This window comes from Eupeodes corollae, chromosome 1 (genome assembly GCF_945859685.1).
Source record: "Eupeodes corollae chromosome 1, idEupCoro1.1, whole genome shotgun sequence".
In the NCBI taxonomy this organism is placed as follows: domain Eukaryota; kingdom Metazoa; phylum Arthropoda; class Insecta; order Diptera; family Syrphidae; genus Eupeodes; species Eupeodes corollae.
The window spans coordinates 226,824,096-226,845,054 of NC_079147.1; the positions used below are offsets into that span (position 1 = coordinate 226,824,096).

General features: G+C 36.3%; 1 protein-coding gene across 1 annotated transcript in view; it reads left to right on the forward strand.

Moving 5' to 3' along the window:
• Positions 1 to 8,185: 8,185 nt before the first annotated feature.
• The window catches only part of LOC129942970 (serine-rich adhesin for platelets), a 46,436-nt gene continuing 33,662 nt past the window's right edge, over positions 8,186 to 20,959 (forward strand). Inside the window, exon 1 of the mRNA XM_056052161.1 lies at positions 8,186 to 10,266. Within this exon, the coding sequence (XP_055908136.1) occupies positions 9,967 to 10,266 (300 nt within the window). The 5' untranslated portion in view covers positions 8,186 to 9,966. The remainder of the gene's footprint in view (positions 10,267 to 20,959) is intronic.

The following is a 20,959-nucleotide window of genomic DNA, read 5'->3' on the forward strand; positions in this document are numbered from 1 at the left end:
AAAGAAAAGACTGAACTTTGCAAAGGATTATTAAAATAAATCAAATGAATTTTGGGATAACGTAATATTCTCCGATGAGTTGAAATTCAACATTTTTGGCTCAGATGAAGCCTTGAATCCTAAAAACACAATTAAAACTGTGAAACACAGTGGCGGTGGTGTAATGGTATAGGGGTGTATGTCATCCAATGGTGTCGGGAATTTGACAATAATTGATGGAATTATGAATAAGAAAGTTTATTTGAACATCTTAAAACAAAACTAACAACAAAGTGCAGAGAAACTTGGGATCGTAGACACATATCACTTCCAACAGGATAACGATCCCAAGCATACGGCTACAAATGTAAAGTTGTGGATCACCTACAACACGCCCCACATGCTAGTTACACCCGCCCCAAAATCTTAACCCAATCGAACATTTATGGGATGTCTTAGAGAAACGACTTCGAAAACATAATAAAACGAGCAAAACCCACCTTAAAGAGCTCCCGGTATCAGAATGGGAATTAATAGGGTCAGATGTCACGTGAAAACTTGTGAACTCTATGCCAAATCGTTTAAAAGAGGTTATTAGGCTAAAAGGTTTTCCCACAAAATATTAGGTAATTATATTCTTAACATAAAACATTCGAAACCGAATTAAATTCGTTTGTCCTTCTAGGGTACCAAGACTTTTGCACTATTGTTGTTAGGGATTAATACTTTTATTTTAACTTTTTTAAGATCCTTAAAGGATATTTTTCTGTTTTTCTTGTGTTAATTTGTTAAATAAACTTAAACTTGAACAGATCAAAACATAAATTGAAAATTGTGTCTTAATATCATTTACACAACTCATTTATCAAGAATACCCACACGGGTACCAAGACTTTTGCTCGACACTGTAGTTATACGCCACCGTCCACCGTCTGTTGTATTTTGAGATTCTTGTCATTTATTTCAACATATAATGCTTTCTCATTTTTTCTCACACAATTCGCTTAATAGAAAGAAAAAAGAGGTTTTCTTTTTACAGGGCTGTGAGGAGAACTCTATTTTAACAAAAATATCCCTGAAATTTCCCATTTTTAGCTTGGTGAAACTGAACAAACTTAAAGGCCTGATAAAATTTAAAAAGCTTTTAGTGTTTGTTTATGAAATCGGACATAAATGCCAATTTTTGGCTCATTAAATTTTAAGTGTCATTAAAAAATGAATATGACAGATTAACAGCTGATGTTTTCAAAAAGCAAATGGGGTGGCGCAACAGTCCGTTGTGAACCAGGGCCTAGTGACTTACAACTCTCAAACATTCCTGTGTGAGAGTACTGTTGTCAGGAATGGAAGGGACCTACAATTTTAGGCCGAATCCATACGGCTAGTTTTGAGAAAGCACTTTTTCATGACAAGAATTCCTCTTGAAGGATTTGTCAATTCCTCGCAAGAGGCAGTACCCGCGAAATTTTTTTTTTTTAATTAAGGTGGCACAGTCCACCTGCATGACAGTCCAACGCACTAACCATCATTCCACGGGTACTACTACAACTGATGTTTTGCTTCGTAAAATTTGTATTCTCAATATTTGGAGATACAGAATGAATAGGTTAACAAATTTAACATTGCATTACTATTTAGAATATAATTTTTATGATTAAAAGACGAAGAAGAACATGATATAGTTATTCGCCGTTCAAGAGACGCGATTACTCAAACGGTTGTTTTTGATTTTGAAGAAACTTACTCTGTTGTCATTTATTTCAACATATAATGCTTTCTCTTTTTTCTCACACAGGGTTGTGAGGAGAATTCTATTTTAATAAAAAAAATCCCTGAAATTCCCATTTTAAGCTTGGTGAAACTGAACAAATTTAAAGGCCTGATAAAATGATAGTGTTTGTTTATGAAATCGGACATAGGTCTTTTACTCTGTTACTCTGCTATTCTTTTATGAATTTCCATACAAAAGTTTGAGCTGGTAAAAATCCCTTCATGAATTATAATTTTGATTTCCGTCATGCCAAATTCAATTATATGACCTGTCAAAAATTCAAATTATGAAAAGATTTTTTAAGATTTCCTGTTTTGGTGTTCATTATTCGAAAATCTGTTAATAATCGTAAAATACTCTTTTTTTTGTTGACTTTTATAATAAAAGATTTTCTAGCAGAGTTAAGCTCATACAAAATAAATCAAAACAGAAGGCACTTTGTTCGAACAAAAATTAAAGAGTAGAACTTTTGATTTTCCGATTTTGTGTGTACAGGTTATTTTTATTCTAATCATCCATTCCATTCATGTTATTTGTCATAATTTGCCAATTTCCAGAGTGTTATTTCCATTGGCATACTATACATGGACAGCTTGTAGCCAACTTCACGATGGTCCCACGTTTGACGGACAAAACACTAGCGCAAAGATTGCTATGCGGAAAAATTCTGTAAAATTTATGACACTTGAAATTGGAGCTTCTTTCTTTTTTTCTCACATGTTTTTGTATAAATAAATACAATTAAAATAAAAAGAAAAGAAATAGTGATTTAAACAAGAAATAGTGATTTAAATAAGAAATTACTTAAATAAATACATAGTATGTACATGAAAAGTTTGCCATCAAAATAGCTGAACAACTTTACATCAAAATAACATACATGCATAGTTTATTCAAAGATCGAAACAGGGGGAATTTATGATACAAAATACATAAAAAGAAGAATATACACACATACATATTATGCATATTAAATTTACACGTTTACGAATGTAGCAACATATGTTTTTATCAATAACAGCATCATTAGAAATAATTTAAATTTGTTTTGAAGATTGAAATTTAACGAATGTTGAAATATCCTGTGCTTATTAAAATATGGTTATAGCGATAGTTCCAACGTTTACCTGATGAATCTGGTAGAATTGCTGATGACTGTGGAACTAGCTTCACCGGATCCTTTGATTCTACTACAAGAAATTAAAAATTTTGTGAACTTGAAGTGCAGACACTTTCCGATCTTACTGCTGTTAAGGGAAGTGACATGAGTATACTCTTCTATCTCGCTGAATGTGAGCACAGGCCAAATTTGGTACCGCGATCATAGATCAAATTGTATTTCATGTATCGGCCACGACAGAGGAGTTGACATTTACGCTCACTATCTCCCTAGGCATCATTTTAGTACTTGCGAACTGTAATCACACAACACAGGCTTATCTGGCAGCAACGGAGGAGAAAGCGTACAGCCAAATCAAAACCTGCCAAGGGCCAAGTTCTAATTGTACGTCAGAAATCAGTCCAGCCTTGTTATTTAGAACATCTTGTTTCCGTTTGAGCATATTCCATATGATTGACAATTTTGTAAACATTACTTTACTTTAAAAACGCTTACAATCGGAAACAAATCCAATTCAGCAAAGACTACTGTGTCCACTGCAGTCAGAGTGATGGCGGAGTTACAAGGTTTCAACGACAGCAGCAGCAGCACAACTTTACACGATGTTTTTTGTTTAAAGGATTTCCACTAGTTCTCGGCGATTCACTAATTGCATCTATCATGACTTTGTGATGAGCAAATAAGATAAACTATACATTCTACTGAAAAAGTGCTTTCTCAAACTAGCCGTTCGGATTCGGCATAAAATTGTAGGTCCCCTCCATTCCTGACAACATTACTCGCACACAGGAATGGTTGAGAGTTGTAAGTCACTAGGCCCTGGTTCACAACGGACTGTTGCGCCACCCCATTTGATTTTTGATACATTCTGCTTGATAAGCGACACAAACTAGACGGTCACCTCAAATCCATTCCTTAGTTTGTGTCACAAAATACTCACAGCGCACAGCTTGCTTCTGCTTTCTTTTGCACGAACTGTCAACATTTTTCAATGACATACAAAAACATGGCATTGTTTGTCCTCAACAAATTATACTAGATGTCAATACCTTCTATGTCAGAAAAAGCTTATCTCAACTAAATAAAAACAGATGTCACTAAATGTTTCATAACTTTTTTGCCACTGTGCCTGGAAGGGCTAGTATAGCTAATTTGAAGTGGAACCATTTTTATTCAAATTTTGTATGGAATATTCACACCACTAGCAGTGTGGTATATGATATGTCAATGGTTATTTCTATAAATCAGTTCATTATGACAACAGATTATAGTTCGGTTTGTTTACATATTTCCTTTTTAAAGTTTCAAAACCGACATAGATACGATATAGATAGATAAATTCTTCATTCTTATTAATAAATTCATATATTATATTGCGCTTGAATACATAGACATTGTTAAAAATAATATTAAGTTTAAAAGTGACAATAATTATTTGTTTTAAATAGTGGTGGTGTCAAATCGATTTTATTTTGTATGGGGTTACAAAAAATATAATGGAAGGCAAAAAATTAATATAAATTATACATTGAAAATTATGCATTAGAAAAATAAAAATAGTTTTAGCAAAAAGAAATTTGAAAATTAAAAATATTTTTTACAGTTAAGTTTCAGCAAACAAATCATATTTGATATAGACGTTTCTATTTCCTGGTGGTCTATATCAAGAAGTCATAACTTTATTTCTTTTAAAAGCGCGCTAATATTTTTTATTTTACGAACTTCTAAAGGAAGCTTATTAAAAAGTTTGCAGGAAGCAATGCAATAAAATATAAGAATATATAGCAGAATAACTGAGGTGAAAGAATAGGTTTAGTTGACATACTAGTTGACATACTGGTGCCATCTATTTTTCCTTAATGCCACGCGCCATTCTGTAGGTTCAGGGGAAATGTAAAGAAACTTTTGGAACTTGATTTTTGTATTTTGTTTAACTTTATTTTCTTTGACAAAAAGCCTAATAGAAAAGAAAAGTTCTGAGTAGTAGGGCACCACTTAAATTACTTACCAATTGAATCCTATTTAAAGAAAATTGTGCGTTGCATTTCCATTCTTATAAATGTATGAATTTGGCAACTATTAAATTTGTTAAACCAATCTTCTGTAGAAGTTTGATAAGCTAGACATACTCTTTTCCTTTTTTTATTATTTTTTTTTCTGGGCCAATTGCCTAATTTTATTATATGGGGTTGCTATTTTCGGCCATGTTTTTCCGCTTACAAGTCTTGTGCTTTGAAGATATTTTTCAGAACAAACGAATGTACATAAAAACCCATTTCTATGTTGGTTACTATCCAGATACACATTTATTTGTTTGTGATCAAAATGAAAAATAATCAAGCTGTCAAAGTGGGTGTGACTCGGTCGTGTATGCCGTATAAATTGGACCAATGTCCAATTGGATCAGGTCCAAATGGCTCGGAGCCAAATGTCAAGAAGATCTATTGATCAGCCCTATGGCCGAAAAAAAAATATTATAGAAAATAAAAAAAAGTGCCCTTGTCACAATGACACGAAAGAGAAAAGTGCTAAAACGTTGAAAATATTAGGGCGTCATAAGGGACACTCATTTCATTTAAAACAAATAATGAAACTAACTTTGTAACTTTTGCACAACTTTGCAATCGCTTATGAAACGATGTTGACAATACATCTTTCAGATGCTTTTACTCCTGAGAAGCTCACTACATTCAGAAAGGAGCATCTCACGGAATACAGATGGTTCATTGGATTTATTGCATTAATTCTTTAATAATACGGTATGAATGTGGTTTTTACTTGTTCAAATAAATATTCAATTTAAATAACTAAATAAATTTGCTTACATTTGTGTTGGCATGAAATTTTCATATTGTATTGTATATAAATGACAAAGATGGCGGGAGCACTTTTGTGCGCTGCTAAATGATGACCACAATGCAGAATTGAATCAACAATTGAAAAACATGCGCAGATCTTCTAGCAATGCGATACATCTTCTAAAGAAAAGCAAAGCAGCTGGACTTGATGGTATTCCCGCAGAATTCCTATAGGCAGACCCTGAGGCAGCTTCCCGTATTTTGCTTAAAATCGTGCAGGCTGTCTTGGAGAGTGAAACTTACTCAAGGGACTGGAAGGATAGAGTTAGTGTAAGTTACCAAAGAAAGGAAACCTCAAAAATTGTAATAATTGGCACGGTAATTGGCCACAATTATTTTCGAGTGAATTAAAACCAGGACCAAGTCTACCCTCAATAGGCGCCAAGCGGGATTTCGCAGTGGCCGATTATGCGTCGACCACATCAACACCTTGCGAATCATACTCGAACAATCATCTGAGTACCAATCACCGCTGTACCTAATGTTTGTAGATTTTAAGAAGGCGCTTGATTTGGTCAATCGTGAATGCATCTGGAGATCGCTTATTGCGCTAGGAACCCCTGAGAAAATTGTTGCTGTTATTATAGAATCGTACAACAACGCAAGGATTTTGTGTTGCACAATAGACAGCTTTCCGACTCCTTCGATGTGCGTCAAGGAGTGAGACAAGGAGATGTCTTGTCACCAAATCTGTTTTTGCTGGCGATTGACGATGTGATGACTTCCACGGAGGGTACAAATGAAAGACACGGTATCCAATGGAGTCTGTTTGACAAGCTTAGCCAAATAATTATGCTGACGATATATTTCTCATGGCAAACAACACGGCAGGCTTAAATCAGAAGTGTCATTCACTGCAATTAAATGGAGAGGTGGCTTCCTTAAGGATTAACACAAATAAGACCAAAGTAATGACCACGGGCCAAAGCACACAAGTTATTCTAGGGCAGGGTGCCATAGAGGAGGACGAGCAGTTTAATAACCTGGGAAGTTTTATATCTCTCGATGGCGGAACGGACCTGAATGTAAACAGAAGAATAAACAAAACCCATAGTGCATTTGGAATCCTTTCTCCTGTGTGGAACTCTAGCAAAATATCGCTACGCACCAAGTTAAATCTCTTCGAATCCAACGTCAAATCAGTGCTGTTATATGCTTCTGAAACATGGAAATTCTCTGCCAATATCTCTTGCAGACTACAAGCTTTCGTTAACCGTTGTCTGCGCTCTATTCTGAGGATCCATTTCTAACGTTAAGCTGTGGAATAGGACCGGACAAAAATAATTGGATGTAGACATCATGCAACGGAAATGGCGTTAGATAGGCCATGCACTTAGGAAACCGGACGACAATATAGCAAAACAATCCGTCCAATAGAATTCCCAGGGTAATAGACGCGTTGAAAGACCAAAGACAACTTGGAGGTCATCAGTTTTTCGGTCTCAAGGTATTCAATCGTGGCCGCAGCTGAGGTCAGTTGCGGTGAATCGGGATAGGTAGAAGGGTCTTGTTGCTGCTTTATGCTTCAGGAGGAGTTAAAGCGCTTCTGTACTTGCAGCTAGACAACATATATTGATATAAACAACTCATAGCTTATTTCTTTAAATGCTCGATTTCTTGGATGCATTTGTTTTATTTCTCACGGGGCCAGTTATAGCTATAATCGACACCCGGAAATATATTTGAATGGATATTTGGAGGTGTTTCCCTTTGGTTTGAAATGATTTCATTCAAATTTCATCATTTCAATTTTCATTAAAAACATATTTTGCTATTTTCCGGACGGAAATTCCTTTTCCTCAACAGCTGATACTTTGATGTTCAAGAGTGAAATAAATCGTTCAACTGATGTGTGTTCTAATTTCAAACAATTCTAATGGCAGATGTCAGTTAACATTTTTCGTTGGATTTCAATCAGGAAACTACCTGTCAAACAAATTTCAATGGTTGTTTTCAGTGATGAAAACCAATGATAGCTAGAACTGTCAACTAAATTAAAAATAAACTCGTCTTATTCATCATCTAAGGTTAAGGTGCCGAAAGAATATCAATTTCAGTTGAAAAAGAAAATTGCAAATAGCGTTGCTTCTCGGTTCTTTAATTTCTACTAACTGTCAGTTACTTGACACATTCACTAATGATTGTGAAACGCTATTTTTTTCTATGTACCTTAACTGTGACTTTACTTTTACCTTGTGTAACAGACTCTTTATTTATTTGCAATTAATTAATGAAAAGAAAAAACTTGCATTATGAATATTTTTAACATCAAAATTTCTATTTTAAGAAACCTTTTGTACTTTAAGGTTGCACATACTTTAAAATAGGCCACACATCGTACAGTACGAAAATAAGCTCTCATAAGTACAGTTCTATCCATATGTGATTGTCCAACCTGCACTAACTTCACAGGGAAATATATCTTTTTTCTCATCGGATAAAAAAGACCAATTTTATCGCAAAACCGAACCGAGTGATACACTTTACTACAAGATTTTCTGGTCATGGCCGTCTTCGTTTTTCTTGTGAGAATTTTTATGCAGACTTTTCTTCAAAAAAATCGCATCGTCAATCAAAAAACTCACTAATCAAACGATAAATTATTAAATTATTAAGTTTATAACCGATTTAAATTACTAATTATCGTGGAAAAAGTGCTTCGCTTGTGATTGCAAAATTCTAGAAGAAAATTTGTCGGATTCGGAAAGAACTAAGTGTAAGTCCCAAAGAGAAGGAAAAAAGGACTACAGCATACATATATCATCGTTTTCTTTTTGTTTTCGTTAAGACGATGAAAATTACCCTCGAAAATGTGGAATTAAAATCAAATAAATTCATAATTTCTATCGAAAATGTGTTGCAAAAAAATGCAAGTAATTCCATCTTAATAGCGCAGCCCCAGTGCTAGAGCCAGTAAGCTCTAATAAGCAAAGCAAAAGCAAAGCAGTGACTTGCAGGCTTGCAGCAGCAAACCCAGTGACAACAGCGTTCTCGTCATATCGATATTTCCCTGCATTTGTTTTTGGACAAAATTTGCAATAAATTTTCAAAATATTATTCGTGAGTTTTGAGTTTTTGAAAATAAAAAAAAAATAAAACCATACCGGAACGGAACTAATTGTTGCTCGGGATCGGGACACAATGCAGGATTAGGATAATATCGCTGGAAAATTAGAGGTGTAAATTTACAATTTTTCCTGCCCTTAGTCTGTGTTCTGTGTCCATATAGCTTTAGCTACGGACAGAACGGACGGACGAAACGAAAAAAAAAAAGAGTAAAACCGATAGAAAAATGACGTGTGTTTTGTAAAACTTCAATATAAAAACGAGACGGATATAGTGGTGCCGTGCGTTGCTGTCAGAATTTTTCTACCTCGTCGTCGTAAGTGCGTTTCTTCTCGTTCCCTTTAATGTGCGTTAACGTTAAATGATGATGATATGTTTTCTTTTCTTATGAACAAGTGAATACGTTTATTTTCTTTTTACTGAAACAGACTGAATAAGAAATATTCATGTTTGCCGTTTTCATATTGGAATTCTTAAATCTACATAAATCAAATCTCGATCTCTATTGTTTGGAAAAGTAATTATTAAAAAAATATCAAAAACAAATATCTAATTACAATCTTTGCAAGTTTTTGACTAATTGGTTTTGATTTTTCGTCAAAATATTGCAAGTTTAATTAAAAAGAACGACAGCTTTCTCCTTTGGAATTGTGTTGTACGCATTTCAATAAGATGGTTAAAAGAACAATTTTGCAAGTGAGTAAAATTGAAATGGATTGTTAAGAGTTATAATAAACAATAAACAAAAACAATACAATTTTGTTTGATTGAAATAACATTTTTGTAACAGACAGTTCAAAGCAATGAGTAACTAACAGCTGAGGCTAAGGAAAATTGTCTTTTTGCCTTCTTCTTCTATGTGCTGAGTGTTGAGTGGAATCAACATAGACACTTGACTCAATATCCTGCCCAACGTCGTGGTCTGATGAAAATCAATTAATTGCATCACATAGTGTCATTAGCATCTTTCTATCCGTCACCTAAATATTAGTATTTTAAATTTCTCAACATTGTGACAAGAATAGTGTTTGAGAAGAAGACAATATTATAACTCAAGACCGAAAGCAGTACATAGAGCTTATAGTTTAGAGAGGTTGTTAAGAGTTGTTTGTCAGCAGAGTTGGCCAACATTTTTCTCAAATGCGCTAATATAAAATTGATTAACAACTAAAATGAACAATGATATAAACGCATCTTCGTTGGCGTCCGTTGCTGCTTGTTCATCAAATTCAACAACGACTACTACCACAACAACTCCCTGCAATGCCATTGCAGGAACTGGAGCTAGTGGAGCTGCGGCTGAGTGTTCTTCTTCTACTTCTTCATCTGGTGGACAGATAAATATTAATGATTCGTCGTCGATCACATCCGTAACATCTCTGGCGAATGATTCTATCAACACTGCATCATCATCAGCCAGTGCATCAACAGATCAAACTATTCCAGCTGGAAGCGATGAAGACAAAACAAATGTAAGTTGAAATTTATTATTTACAAGATTTTTCATAGATTATTAATTTCTTGTTTGGATTTTTTATTCTTTGCGAAAATGATTTGGATCTGAATCATTCTCTGCATTCAAAATTAAGATTCCAATCTATACCTAGGAGGTACATGAATTTAACATTTTTAATTTGTCTAACAAGATCCGACAATCATTATTTTGACAATTCTCTTTGGACATTCTTTAACCTAATTGAGTAGAGTTACACTACACAGACGGATGATCATTGGCATCATCGGCGTGTGTCGCCAATTCTACCGCAGATTCGGAATCCAAATCTCTAACAAGAATCGATTTTTTGTGGTTGAAAATAAATCCGCATTATATTCTTATAAATCAACAACCGTAGATATGACGTAATTGCCGTCTGTCAGAATTTCACTTAATTCGATAATGGGGTTTGGGTTTGTTCTTTTACTTTCAATTTCTGTGATTTGATATGCTATTTAGTTTCAAGTTTTGTCAACTTTATGTACAGCTGCGGTAAAAATAATAGCACCATTGCGAACCAAAAAATCTCTTTGAAAAACAAAGTTAATTCTAATAAATAAAGAAACATTTTGAATGTGTCAGAGAATGAAATATTATTAAAAAAAACATTGCAAAAAGAAATCATTTTTTTTATTTAACAATTTAAGAAAATAGATTTAATTTTTCTAAAAAATATAAAAAAATAATCTGTACAAAAATAGCACCACTGCTTGTTATTCAAATTAAACCTAAAAAAATAATAAAAACTATTGGTCTTAAAAAAGTGTCCATTTCACTTATATTTAGTTGAATATCCTTTGTTGGCTTTAACGGCTTCACATCGCCTGGTCATGGAATTGATCAAGCCTTGGGACTTTTGGACTGAAATACTCTCCCAAGACATCTTAATTGCATCCCAGAGTGACTGATTGCTTAATTTGGGAGACAGATTTCTTCACGTCAGTTCATAAATTTTCAATGGGGTTTAGGTCAGGCGATTGCGCTGGCCATTCCATTACATTAATTAAGTTGTCCGCAAACCATTGTTTTGCCTTTCTGCTGGTATGTTTGGGGTCGTTATCCTTGGAAGACCCACAAAAGCGGCATTTTTCTTGCATAAGGGAGCATAACATGATTGGAGAATGTCAACATAAACATGTTTATCCATAACTGTCTTTTATCAAATGAATGGGCCCAACTTATATGAAAAAGGTGCCCATACCATTATGCTTGCAAAACTTTCGGCAAAAAGTATGGACTTCAGTTCAAGATGATTTTATGGACGTACACAGCCGTTGTACGCCCAATCTTAACATATCGTTCGATTGTGTGGTGGCCTGCTCTTAGCAAAGCCTATAATATTAATAAGCTAAAGAAGGTTCAGAGAACAGCTTGCGTGGGCACCACAGGGGCCATGCGTACTTGCCCAACGGACGCCTTAAACGTTATTTTAGATCTTCTACCAATCGACTTTTTTATTAAATACATACTCGTAGTTTCCTGCAGCGCTATTAGGCTGAAGGAATCAAATAGCTGGTTGTCAAAACCTTATGGTCACAGCAACACTACGAAATTGATTCCCTCAGATATTATCTCGGTAGACACTGACTACTGCACTCTTACTTTAAACCTTAGTAAGGGTTTTAAGGTTATTTTCCCATCGAGAGAAGATTGGGAGGATGACATCGTGTCGATAGGTTTCGACACAACCATCTTTACTGACGGCTCAAAGATGGAGTGCGGAGTTGGTTCTGGGATCTTTTCTGAGTCCCTAAATGTAGCTTAATCCTTTAGGTTATCCAAAATCCTGACTTTGCTAGCGTTTTTCAGGCTGAACTGTTTTCAATAAGGGAGGTATGTAAGATACTTAAACAAAACACAAACCAAAACCGTAATGTGGCTATCTTTACAGACAGTCAGGCAGCTGTCAAAGCCATTAACTCGGCCATATCCTCATGTAAATTGGTCCAGCAATGTCGCGATGAGCTTGCGAACCTGAATATTAACCTCGGTGTCACCCTGATCTGAGTTCCGGGACATAGTGGTATCGTGGGAAATGAACGGGCTGACGAGCTAGCCAGGCAAGGATCAGCCCTTCATAGCTCACCTGCGGAAATGGTTAACATTCCTATGAAGGGTAAAATCTTTTCTATCTACCAAACTGAATCAAACCTCAATGCGACAAAAACATAATCGCTATGAAGCTTCTCTATCAATCTATCCCTTTCAATCAAAGGCCAAACGAGTTTTTGGTATCAAAACGTCATTGCAGGTTTTCGTCCAAGACTTTCACCTTAGGGAGCATATAATATTGCGTTCCTTATCATTTTGTTGGAGCACCCCACTAAACACTGAACTTCACTGTAGGATTTACGTCCGTGCAGTGTTTTCCGCGACCCATTTTTGTTTTCTTTTTTAACTAAATTTTGATTTTGAAATGGGCAGAAATTAATAAGGCAATTACAATTTGATATTTAATAGCCTTGCCTTGAAAAATAATAATGCAAAAAGTATGTATGACAAAAAAAAAACTATTTTTTCGCATATGGCCGCATAGAACAAAAACTGTTATCATTTTAAATACAGAGTTGCACAAGAGAGAGGGATAACACTTCAAGCAATAATAGTATTACGGTACAGGCCATAAATATTTTGCTATAATTTTTTTTTTATGCTTGAAATAAAACTTTGACTAGTGGTGCTATTTTTTTAACCGGCACTGTATATGGATGAATATATACTTTATTTGATCTTAAAGAGTTATCATGTATACATTTATTGTTACAAGCTATATTGTACGACCTAAGAATTACAAACACATAAAGTGTGCTCAACTGGCTCATCACCTAGTGCAGTGTTAGTACTTACTTACTTAAGGTGGCGCTACAGTCCGGGGCGGACCTGGGCCTCAACCAACATGCGTATCCAGCCAGTTCGGTCCCTAGCTAGCTGTCTCCAGTTTCGCACGCCAAGTTGGTTGAGGTCCTCTCTTACCTGGGTGCGCCACCTGAGTGGCGGTCTTCCTCTACTGCGCGCGCCGTCCCTCGCGATTGGATTCGAAGACCTTCAGGGCTGGAGCATTGATGTCCATCCGCTCTACATGACCTAGCCATCTAAGCCGTTGGACTTTAATTCTGCTAACTAGGTCAGTGTCGCTATACAGTTCGTCGTTATATCTTCTCCTCCATTCTCCATCTATGCGTACGGGACCAAAAATCACCCGAAGAATTTTTCTCTCGAAGCATCCTGAGACGCTCTCATCTTTCTTTGACAGGGTCTAGGCCTCAGCGCCATAAATGATAACCGGGATGATTAGTGTCTTATAGATGGTGATTTTACATGCTCGAGAGAGGACTTTACTTCTCAATTGCCTTCTAAGTCCAAAGAAGCAGCGATTTGCAAGAGTTATTCTTCGTTTGATTTCAGCGCTGGTGTCGTTGTCTGCATTAATAGCGGTGCCTAGGTAGACAAAGTCCTTAACTACCTCAAAGTTATAGCTGTCCATGGTGACGTTTTGTCCAAGACGTCGTCGTTCAGTGTCCTTTTTTGATGACAGCATATACTTGGTCTTGCCCTCATTGACCACTAAACCCATCTTCTTCGCTTCCGTCGCATTGCTCAAAAACGCTCCACTGACATCACGCTTTGATCTTCCAATTATGTCAATATCATCTGCGTATCCGAGTAATTGGATGGATTTTTGGAAGATTGTGCCTCTAGTGTTGACGGTTGAGTTTTGCACAATTCTTTCCAGAACGATGTTGAAGAAGTCGCATGACAGTGCATCGCCTTGTCTAAAACCTTTTTTGACATCAAATGCATCGGTAAGATCTTTTCCGACCTTGATAGAGCAGCGTGCATTCTCCATCGTCAATCTGCATCGCACAAACGGATAAGTTTGACAGGGATGCCAAAACTAGAAATTGCTCTGTAGAGCTCTTCCCTATAGATGCTGTCATACGCGGCTTTAAAATCGATAAAGAGATGGTGGGTATCGATTTGAAGCTCCTGGGTTTTTTCCAAGACCTGCCGTAGTGTGAATATTTGGTCGATAGTGGACTTTCCTGGTCTGAAGCCACACTGATAAGGACCAATCAGGTTGTTGACGAATGGCTGCAGACGTTCACATAACACGGCAGAGAGGATCTTATACGCAATGTTAAGGAGACTGATGCCTCTGTAGTTGGCGCAGTTTAGAGGGTCTCCTTTCTTATGTATCGGGCACACTATGCTGAGATTCCACTCATCGGGCATGCTTTCTTCCGACCATATTTTGCAGATGAGTTGGTGCATGCTCCCTACCAAGTCATCGCCTGCTGCTTTGAAAAGTTCGGCAGCGATGCCGTCAGCTCCAGCAGCTTTGTTTGACTTAAGTTTAGATATAGCTATCTTCACTTCGTCAAGGTCGGGTAGGCGGAATTGTTGATCTGCGTCGCCGAGGTTGAGTGATTCTATCTCCCTTACAGCGGAATTCGGTTCGTCATCGCCGTTATATAATTTGGAGAAGTGATCTTTCCATATTCTCAGCATCGACTGCGGTTCTACTACGATGTTCCCCTGATCGTCTTTTCAGGCTTCGGTTCGTGGCTGGGAGGTTTTTTGTACCTTTTGGTAAAATTTACGAACCTCATTCCTGTTGTGACATCCCTCTATCTCCTCGATCGCGCGCTTCTCATGCTCTCTTTTTTTCCACCTAAGAAGCCGGTGTTCCTCTCTCCTCTTCTGCTCGTAGAGCTCGCGAGCAGCTCTAGTCCTTTTGTGCAGCGCCGTTTTGTATGCCTCTTGTTTAGCCGCGTGCGCTTGGTTTCGCTGTGGTGGCCGTGTGAAACCTAGCACTCCAGAAGCGGCATCTCTGATGGCTGCAAGGCAATGTTGCCACTGGTTTTCAATGCTTAAGTGCAGTGTTAGTAGTTAGTAAAATATAAAACGAACTACAATAACATAATGCACTTTAAAAATACAATAAAACAAACGTAGAATAAAACATAATTAAATACGAATACAAATTAAAAAACAAACAAATGAATAGAACATTTAAGTGCGTTATACATTGATTTTCCACTTTTTATTCTACGTAGACTGTCACATAAGAGCTTATGTTATACTTAAGTTATTTAAGTTTCGTTCCAGTAAATGATCTTCAAACTATTATCGGGATGAATAGATTGCTGCGATATTTTATAATCGATCAAATCATTAGTAAGTTCCTTTGAAAAAGTCATTGTCTGACATTTAATTGGGTTAAGGTTTAGCTCGATTCTTTTGTACCAAATAACAAAAATCTTAATATCCTCGTGGAGTTGTAATCAATCGATTTAAGACTTTATACTTCTGAACATTTGTATACCTAGGTTAGGTTAGGTTAACCTAGGTTAGGTTAGGTTAAAGTGGCTGCGGATTCAAAATCCACATACTTAGGCCAGAAGAAAAGGCCCATTGTGATACCACATGAATCTAGAGAATTACTTCTTACTAGTCGAACCATTTTTAGCTTTTTATAAAGCGAAGAAGATATTTGATATCCTTTTTAGCTAGTTCACTGGGATTATCGAAAGAGTAGTCTCCCAGATGAAGTTTGTGTCTTAGTGAAAGAGCAGGGCAAGTGCAGAGAAGGTGAGTGATTGTTTCCTCTTCTTCTTCGTCCATACAGCTCCTGCAGAAGTCATTTGAGGCTACACCAAGTCGTATTGAGTGTTTGCCTATAAGACAGTTTCCCATAAGGACACATATTAGGGAGCTAATATGAAATCTGCTTTGAGATAACAAGTCTTTAGAGCGCCTTAGGTCCAGTGAAGGCCATATGAGTTTTGTGGCTGCCCATGTTGGTAAATTGTTCCACCTAGAGTTTGCTATCGCAAAAGCTGTTTCTTTTAGCATGAGTTTACATGTAGCTATCGTTATACCTATCTCCTCCTTTTCAGGTGAAATAGGTATAATTATAATTTCCTGTGATGTCTCTGTGGCCGGCACCCAAAATACGTGAATGTTAAGTTACTGCACCATTTCCATAAGAGACGATCGACAATCGAGGGCCGTTCGAGATTTGATTGAGACACCGTCAATAGATTTAATAGCAGCCTGACTCTCAGAGAAGATGCGGATATCAGAAGTTGCTATCATGTTTTCTCTTAGCCAGGATAGAACCTCTTTGATCGCTTAAATGTCCGCTTGGAAGACGCTACAATGATTAGAGAGGCGGAATGAGCTGCTTAGATTAAGCTGAGTACACACCACTACCAACTCCCTCATTTGTCTTGGATCCATCTGTATAAAAATGAATGCTTTTATTATCCAGGAGTTTTTCGTCTTCCCATTCATCTCTGGATGGAATGGATATTAGGAAGTTTTTTTTTCCAAATTTTGGTTATGGAATAATGTAGCCTGTGTACTTTGGTTCAAAATGAGGGATTGCTCCACATTGTTGTTGTTCCATTGAGATGAGGCGTTGAGTCTTGTAGCTATACTCGCTGCCACTTGTTTACTGAAGATGTTGAGGGGTGTCAGATGGAGGAGAGTGTCTAACGCTGCTGAGGGCGTGTGGTTCTCAATGTCCCGCTTATGCAGAGACATGCAGTGTGCGGACTTTGCTGAGTTTGTCGTAGTACGTGACTTTCTCCAGTGCAGTCCACCATACTGCAACCCCGTACATTAGTATAAGTGTATAAGGATCCATCTAAGAGTTAATGATCCTGCTTTTTAACATTAGATTAATCAACTCACAGAGTTAGTATTCGACGTTTAGGGTTGTCATAGCAGAAGTGATAGCGGATGTGTCAACGTTGTTGAAAGCGCCCTCAATATCCAGGAAGTCCATCATAGTATATTCCTTTTGCTCTAGGGAGTATTCGATAGTTCTTACCAGAGTGTGCAAGGCTGTTTCTACCGATTTGCCTTTGCAGTAAGCATGCTGAGACATCGATAGTCTCTTATCAATGCTATTACGTATATGGATATCAATCAATCGTTTCAGAGTTTTGAGAATGAATGATGATAGGCTAATAGGTCTTAGATCTTAAGGGTGGACATGCGAGCATTTGCCCGCCTTGGGAATGAAAACTAACTTTACTTCTCTCCAAAATGGACATCTTTGATAGCTAAAATAAAGAGTAGAGGTCCTTAATGACTACCCTGGGGAACTCCTGATTCGGCAATGAAATGGTTGAAGAAAGAATTTCAGAATTTAACTTTATTTGACCTATTTTAAAGATAACAAGAAATCCATGTGATGAATTGAAAAGGAAACCCAATAACCTTTAAATTAAATGTGCAATGATGCAAAAATGCAAATAGATAAGTAATTATAATAAGTTTTTAATTACATATTATATTTTTGCAGTTAAAATATGCAAACAATGGGTACCTGCTTAATGGCTGAATACCGACCCCCCACACATTTTTGCATTCAAATCCAAAAGGTTGACTATTATTATACCTTTGGCAGCCATTGAGAGCATTTTGACTTGTTCATAGTAAGCCTCTTCGTCTTCGTTAACATTAGCGTTAAAGCCAATGACAGTAGATATGACTTTTTCACTGACTAGGAATCCTTCTCCGATTACATGTTGTTTTGTATGACATCTATAATACGCGTCATATTATTTCTTTTGTAAAACATTACTCCCTGTACATCGTATCTCTTGTAACGCTGTTATGTCAGCCTTGCATTTTTGATTTCTGCTCTACAGTTCGAGCTCTAGAGTGATCTTACGTTCCATAAGAAATTTCACAAATCGTTGTTTCCAAACATGGTTTTCGTCGTGAGATCAGTCCATTCCCGAGACCTGTTTCATGTATCGTGATGGAGATTTTTTTGCTCAACAGTTCATCAGCCTCTTGAAACATGAGGAATGTATGACCATATAAGCCAAAACTTTTTGTTTGTAGCGACCGACTCGAAAAGGATACGATCACACTTTAACCAGTCTCAAATAGTTATAGCATTTGCATGGTTTTCCTATGCTTCATGTAACTCCCCCTCCTTGGCTGATGGCTGACCACCGTTGGAAACACTGATTACATTAAAATAAAAAATAATTTCCAATTCACTTGATGTACATATCGAAATTAACCGAAATGTACCTACAGTGGCTCCCACGACTAATCGGACATTGAAAAGAAGAATTTTGGAAGTGCAATTTCTCTAATAAAATGTATGGGTGGTGTGAAAATTAAACATCATAAAGAATCATATTTAACTCATATTTAATTTATATCAAAAACAACATTCTGAATATTCATTTAAAAACAATTAACAAAAAACTTAAAAAACTTCCTAACTTCCTGTCTCACATATAATCGGACACATTGCATTTAATATTTTGTGGCGTATCCTTTTGACTTTATTACTTCCTCAAGGCGTCGAGGCATTGAAGACACCAGTTTTCTACAAATTTCTGCTGGTATTTTTTCCCATTCTTCTTGGAGACCAGTCGTAAGCTCATGAATGTTTCTGTAACTTTTTTGTGCAATGCGACGTCCCAGTTCGTCCCAAATATGCTCAATTGCATTAAGGTCGGGGGACTGTGCAGGTGTTTTTAGCACTTTGGGACAATTATACAGCAACCACGACCTTGCTGTATAAGACGTGTGCTTGGGGTTGTTGTCTTGATAGAAGATAAAATTGTCATTTATTCCCAGCTTGTTGACACTTGGCACCAAATTCTTCTTTAAAATGTTAATATAACCCTTTTGGTCCATTTTACCTTCCACAAAGTGCAAGTTCCCAACACCAGAACTCGACATGCATCCCCATACCATGACATACCCACCCCCATGTTTCACAGTTGCCCGTGTATGTTTATGGGAAAATTCTTCGTTTGCTTTTCTCCACACAAACTTTCGTCCATCTGATCCCTTCAAGTTAAATTTACTCTCATCCGTAAACAAAACCTATTTCATGATGTTATAATGTCTAACCGCACTCAAACAATACAAATTTAACACATTTTACCTTATTCCAGAACGAAGAATCCTTAGTTAAGTGTTCCCTAGCAAATGTTAACCTTTCCTTTCTATTTTTTTCGCTTATGAATGGCTTCTTTCGAGCCACGCGGCCGTTTAAATCTTGTTTTCGAAGAACTCTTCGGATTGTTTCATTGCTCACTTCCTTATTCCTGGTCTCCTTCAAAAAAACCTTTAGAGATTCCGAGGATAAGAAAGGATTTTCCTTGACTTCCCGAACAAGTAGCTTTTCTTCGTATGCAGTCAACTTTTTCCCCTGTCCTATACTGCTTATATTAAGGATCCTATTTTCATTTCTGTACCTTAAAATTATATCCTGAACGGTTGAATGGCTCCGTTGGACAATTTTGGCAATTTCGCGAACTGATTTTCCATCCTGACTATGCGAAATAACCAATCTTCGTAATTCAACCGATGTTTGTTTGCCTTTGGGAGCCATTTTTAAATTTTGGAAAAAAAAAACAAAAACTTTTCAAGAAACAAATGAAAATGAGTAGTGAAAGAGGAATACTTAAGCCTATCACAATTTGACGGGAAAAGTACCGTTACTGAGCACTCTACAGTGCATCAATAACAAGTGTCCGATTATATGTGAGAGTCAGAATAGTTGGATTTTTTTTAGTTTTTGGACCACATATTTTTATTTTTTTATTTAAAATAAGATTTTATTAATTAAAATGACACTTAAGGGTTTCTTTTTAATAAATCTGAGGTAAATTATTTATTATTTTAGAGAAATTGCACTGTTAACATTTTTATTTTCTATGTCCGATTAGTCATGGGAGCCACTGTATACCTTTACAAAAATGTCAGCAACAATTATTTTCGAATTGCTATTGAGTAAACCGTTAAAATAATTACTAAGTCTAACTTCAAGATATTGTAATAAAGTGCAAACAAAAATATGTCTCAAAATCCAGACATCCCACTTTTCATTTGCTAATTATATTTTGTATTGCTTTTCATGTACGCCCTTAGTCCAAGGACAATTGAACTTAATCAGCCTTATCGGAAATTCCTTGGGAAATATTTTTGCCCAAGAATTTTTTCCCTTCCAGGGAGCAAGTTCCTACTATCAGGAATGCCTCACGTAATTCTTTTTCCTTGGGAACAAATTTTTCCAACATGAAAATAATAAATTTATTTTCGAACATATTTTTCGAATGATTTGACAGTCAATTTTAAGTGAAACAAAATTGTTTGTTTTTCGTCCTAGACCTAATCCTTTATTGAAAATGCAAAGAATATAATTTGTATTATTAATCGATGAAATACAACGAGAACAACGAAGTTTTTGTTGTGTAAACGTTTTTGAAACTCGAGTTTTGCTTTAACTTCCTGCATTCTCATCTCTTCCATTTCAAGGTTGTGCCTTGAGGTTTCATCCCAACATCTTCTGAAACTCACTAATTTTGTCAATGGACCTGTATGTTTTCTTTAAATGATATTATATTTCTTTTTGGTGTCGCTTCATAGCCTCAACTTCCTCTTCAACCTTATTGCAGAGTTCTTTTTGGATTTCAATTTCTCGTTCCAAAGCGACGTTACAAGATATGCCTTTTTTGTAGGATGAGGAGTTGGAAATTCTGTTAAGTTCCAAGCCCAAGCTGTTAAGTTCTTTTTCTACTACTTTCCAAAATTTTGATACATCTTCCTTAGACAGTTTAGTTGTGAAACCATCAGCAATATTTTGTTTTTTTTTCTATGAATTCGACCCTAAAAAGATAAAT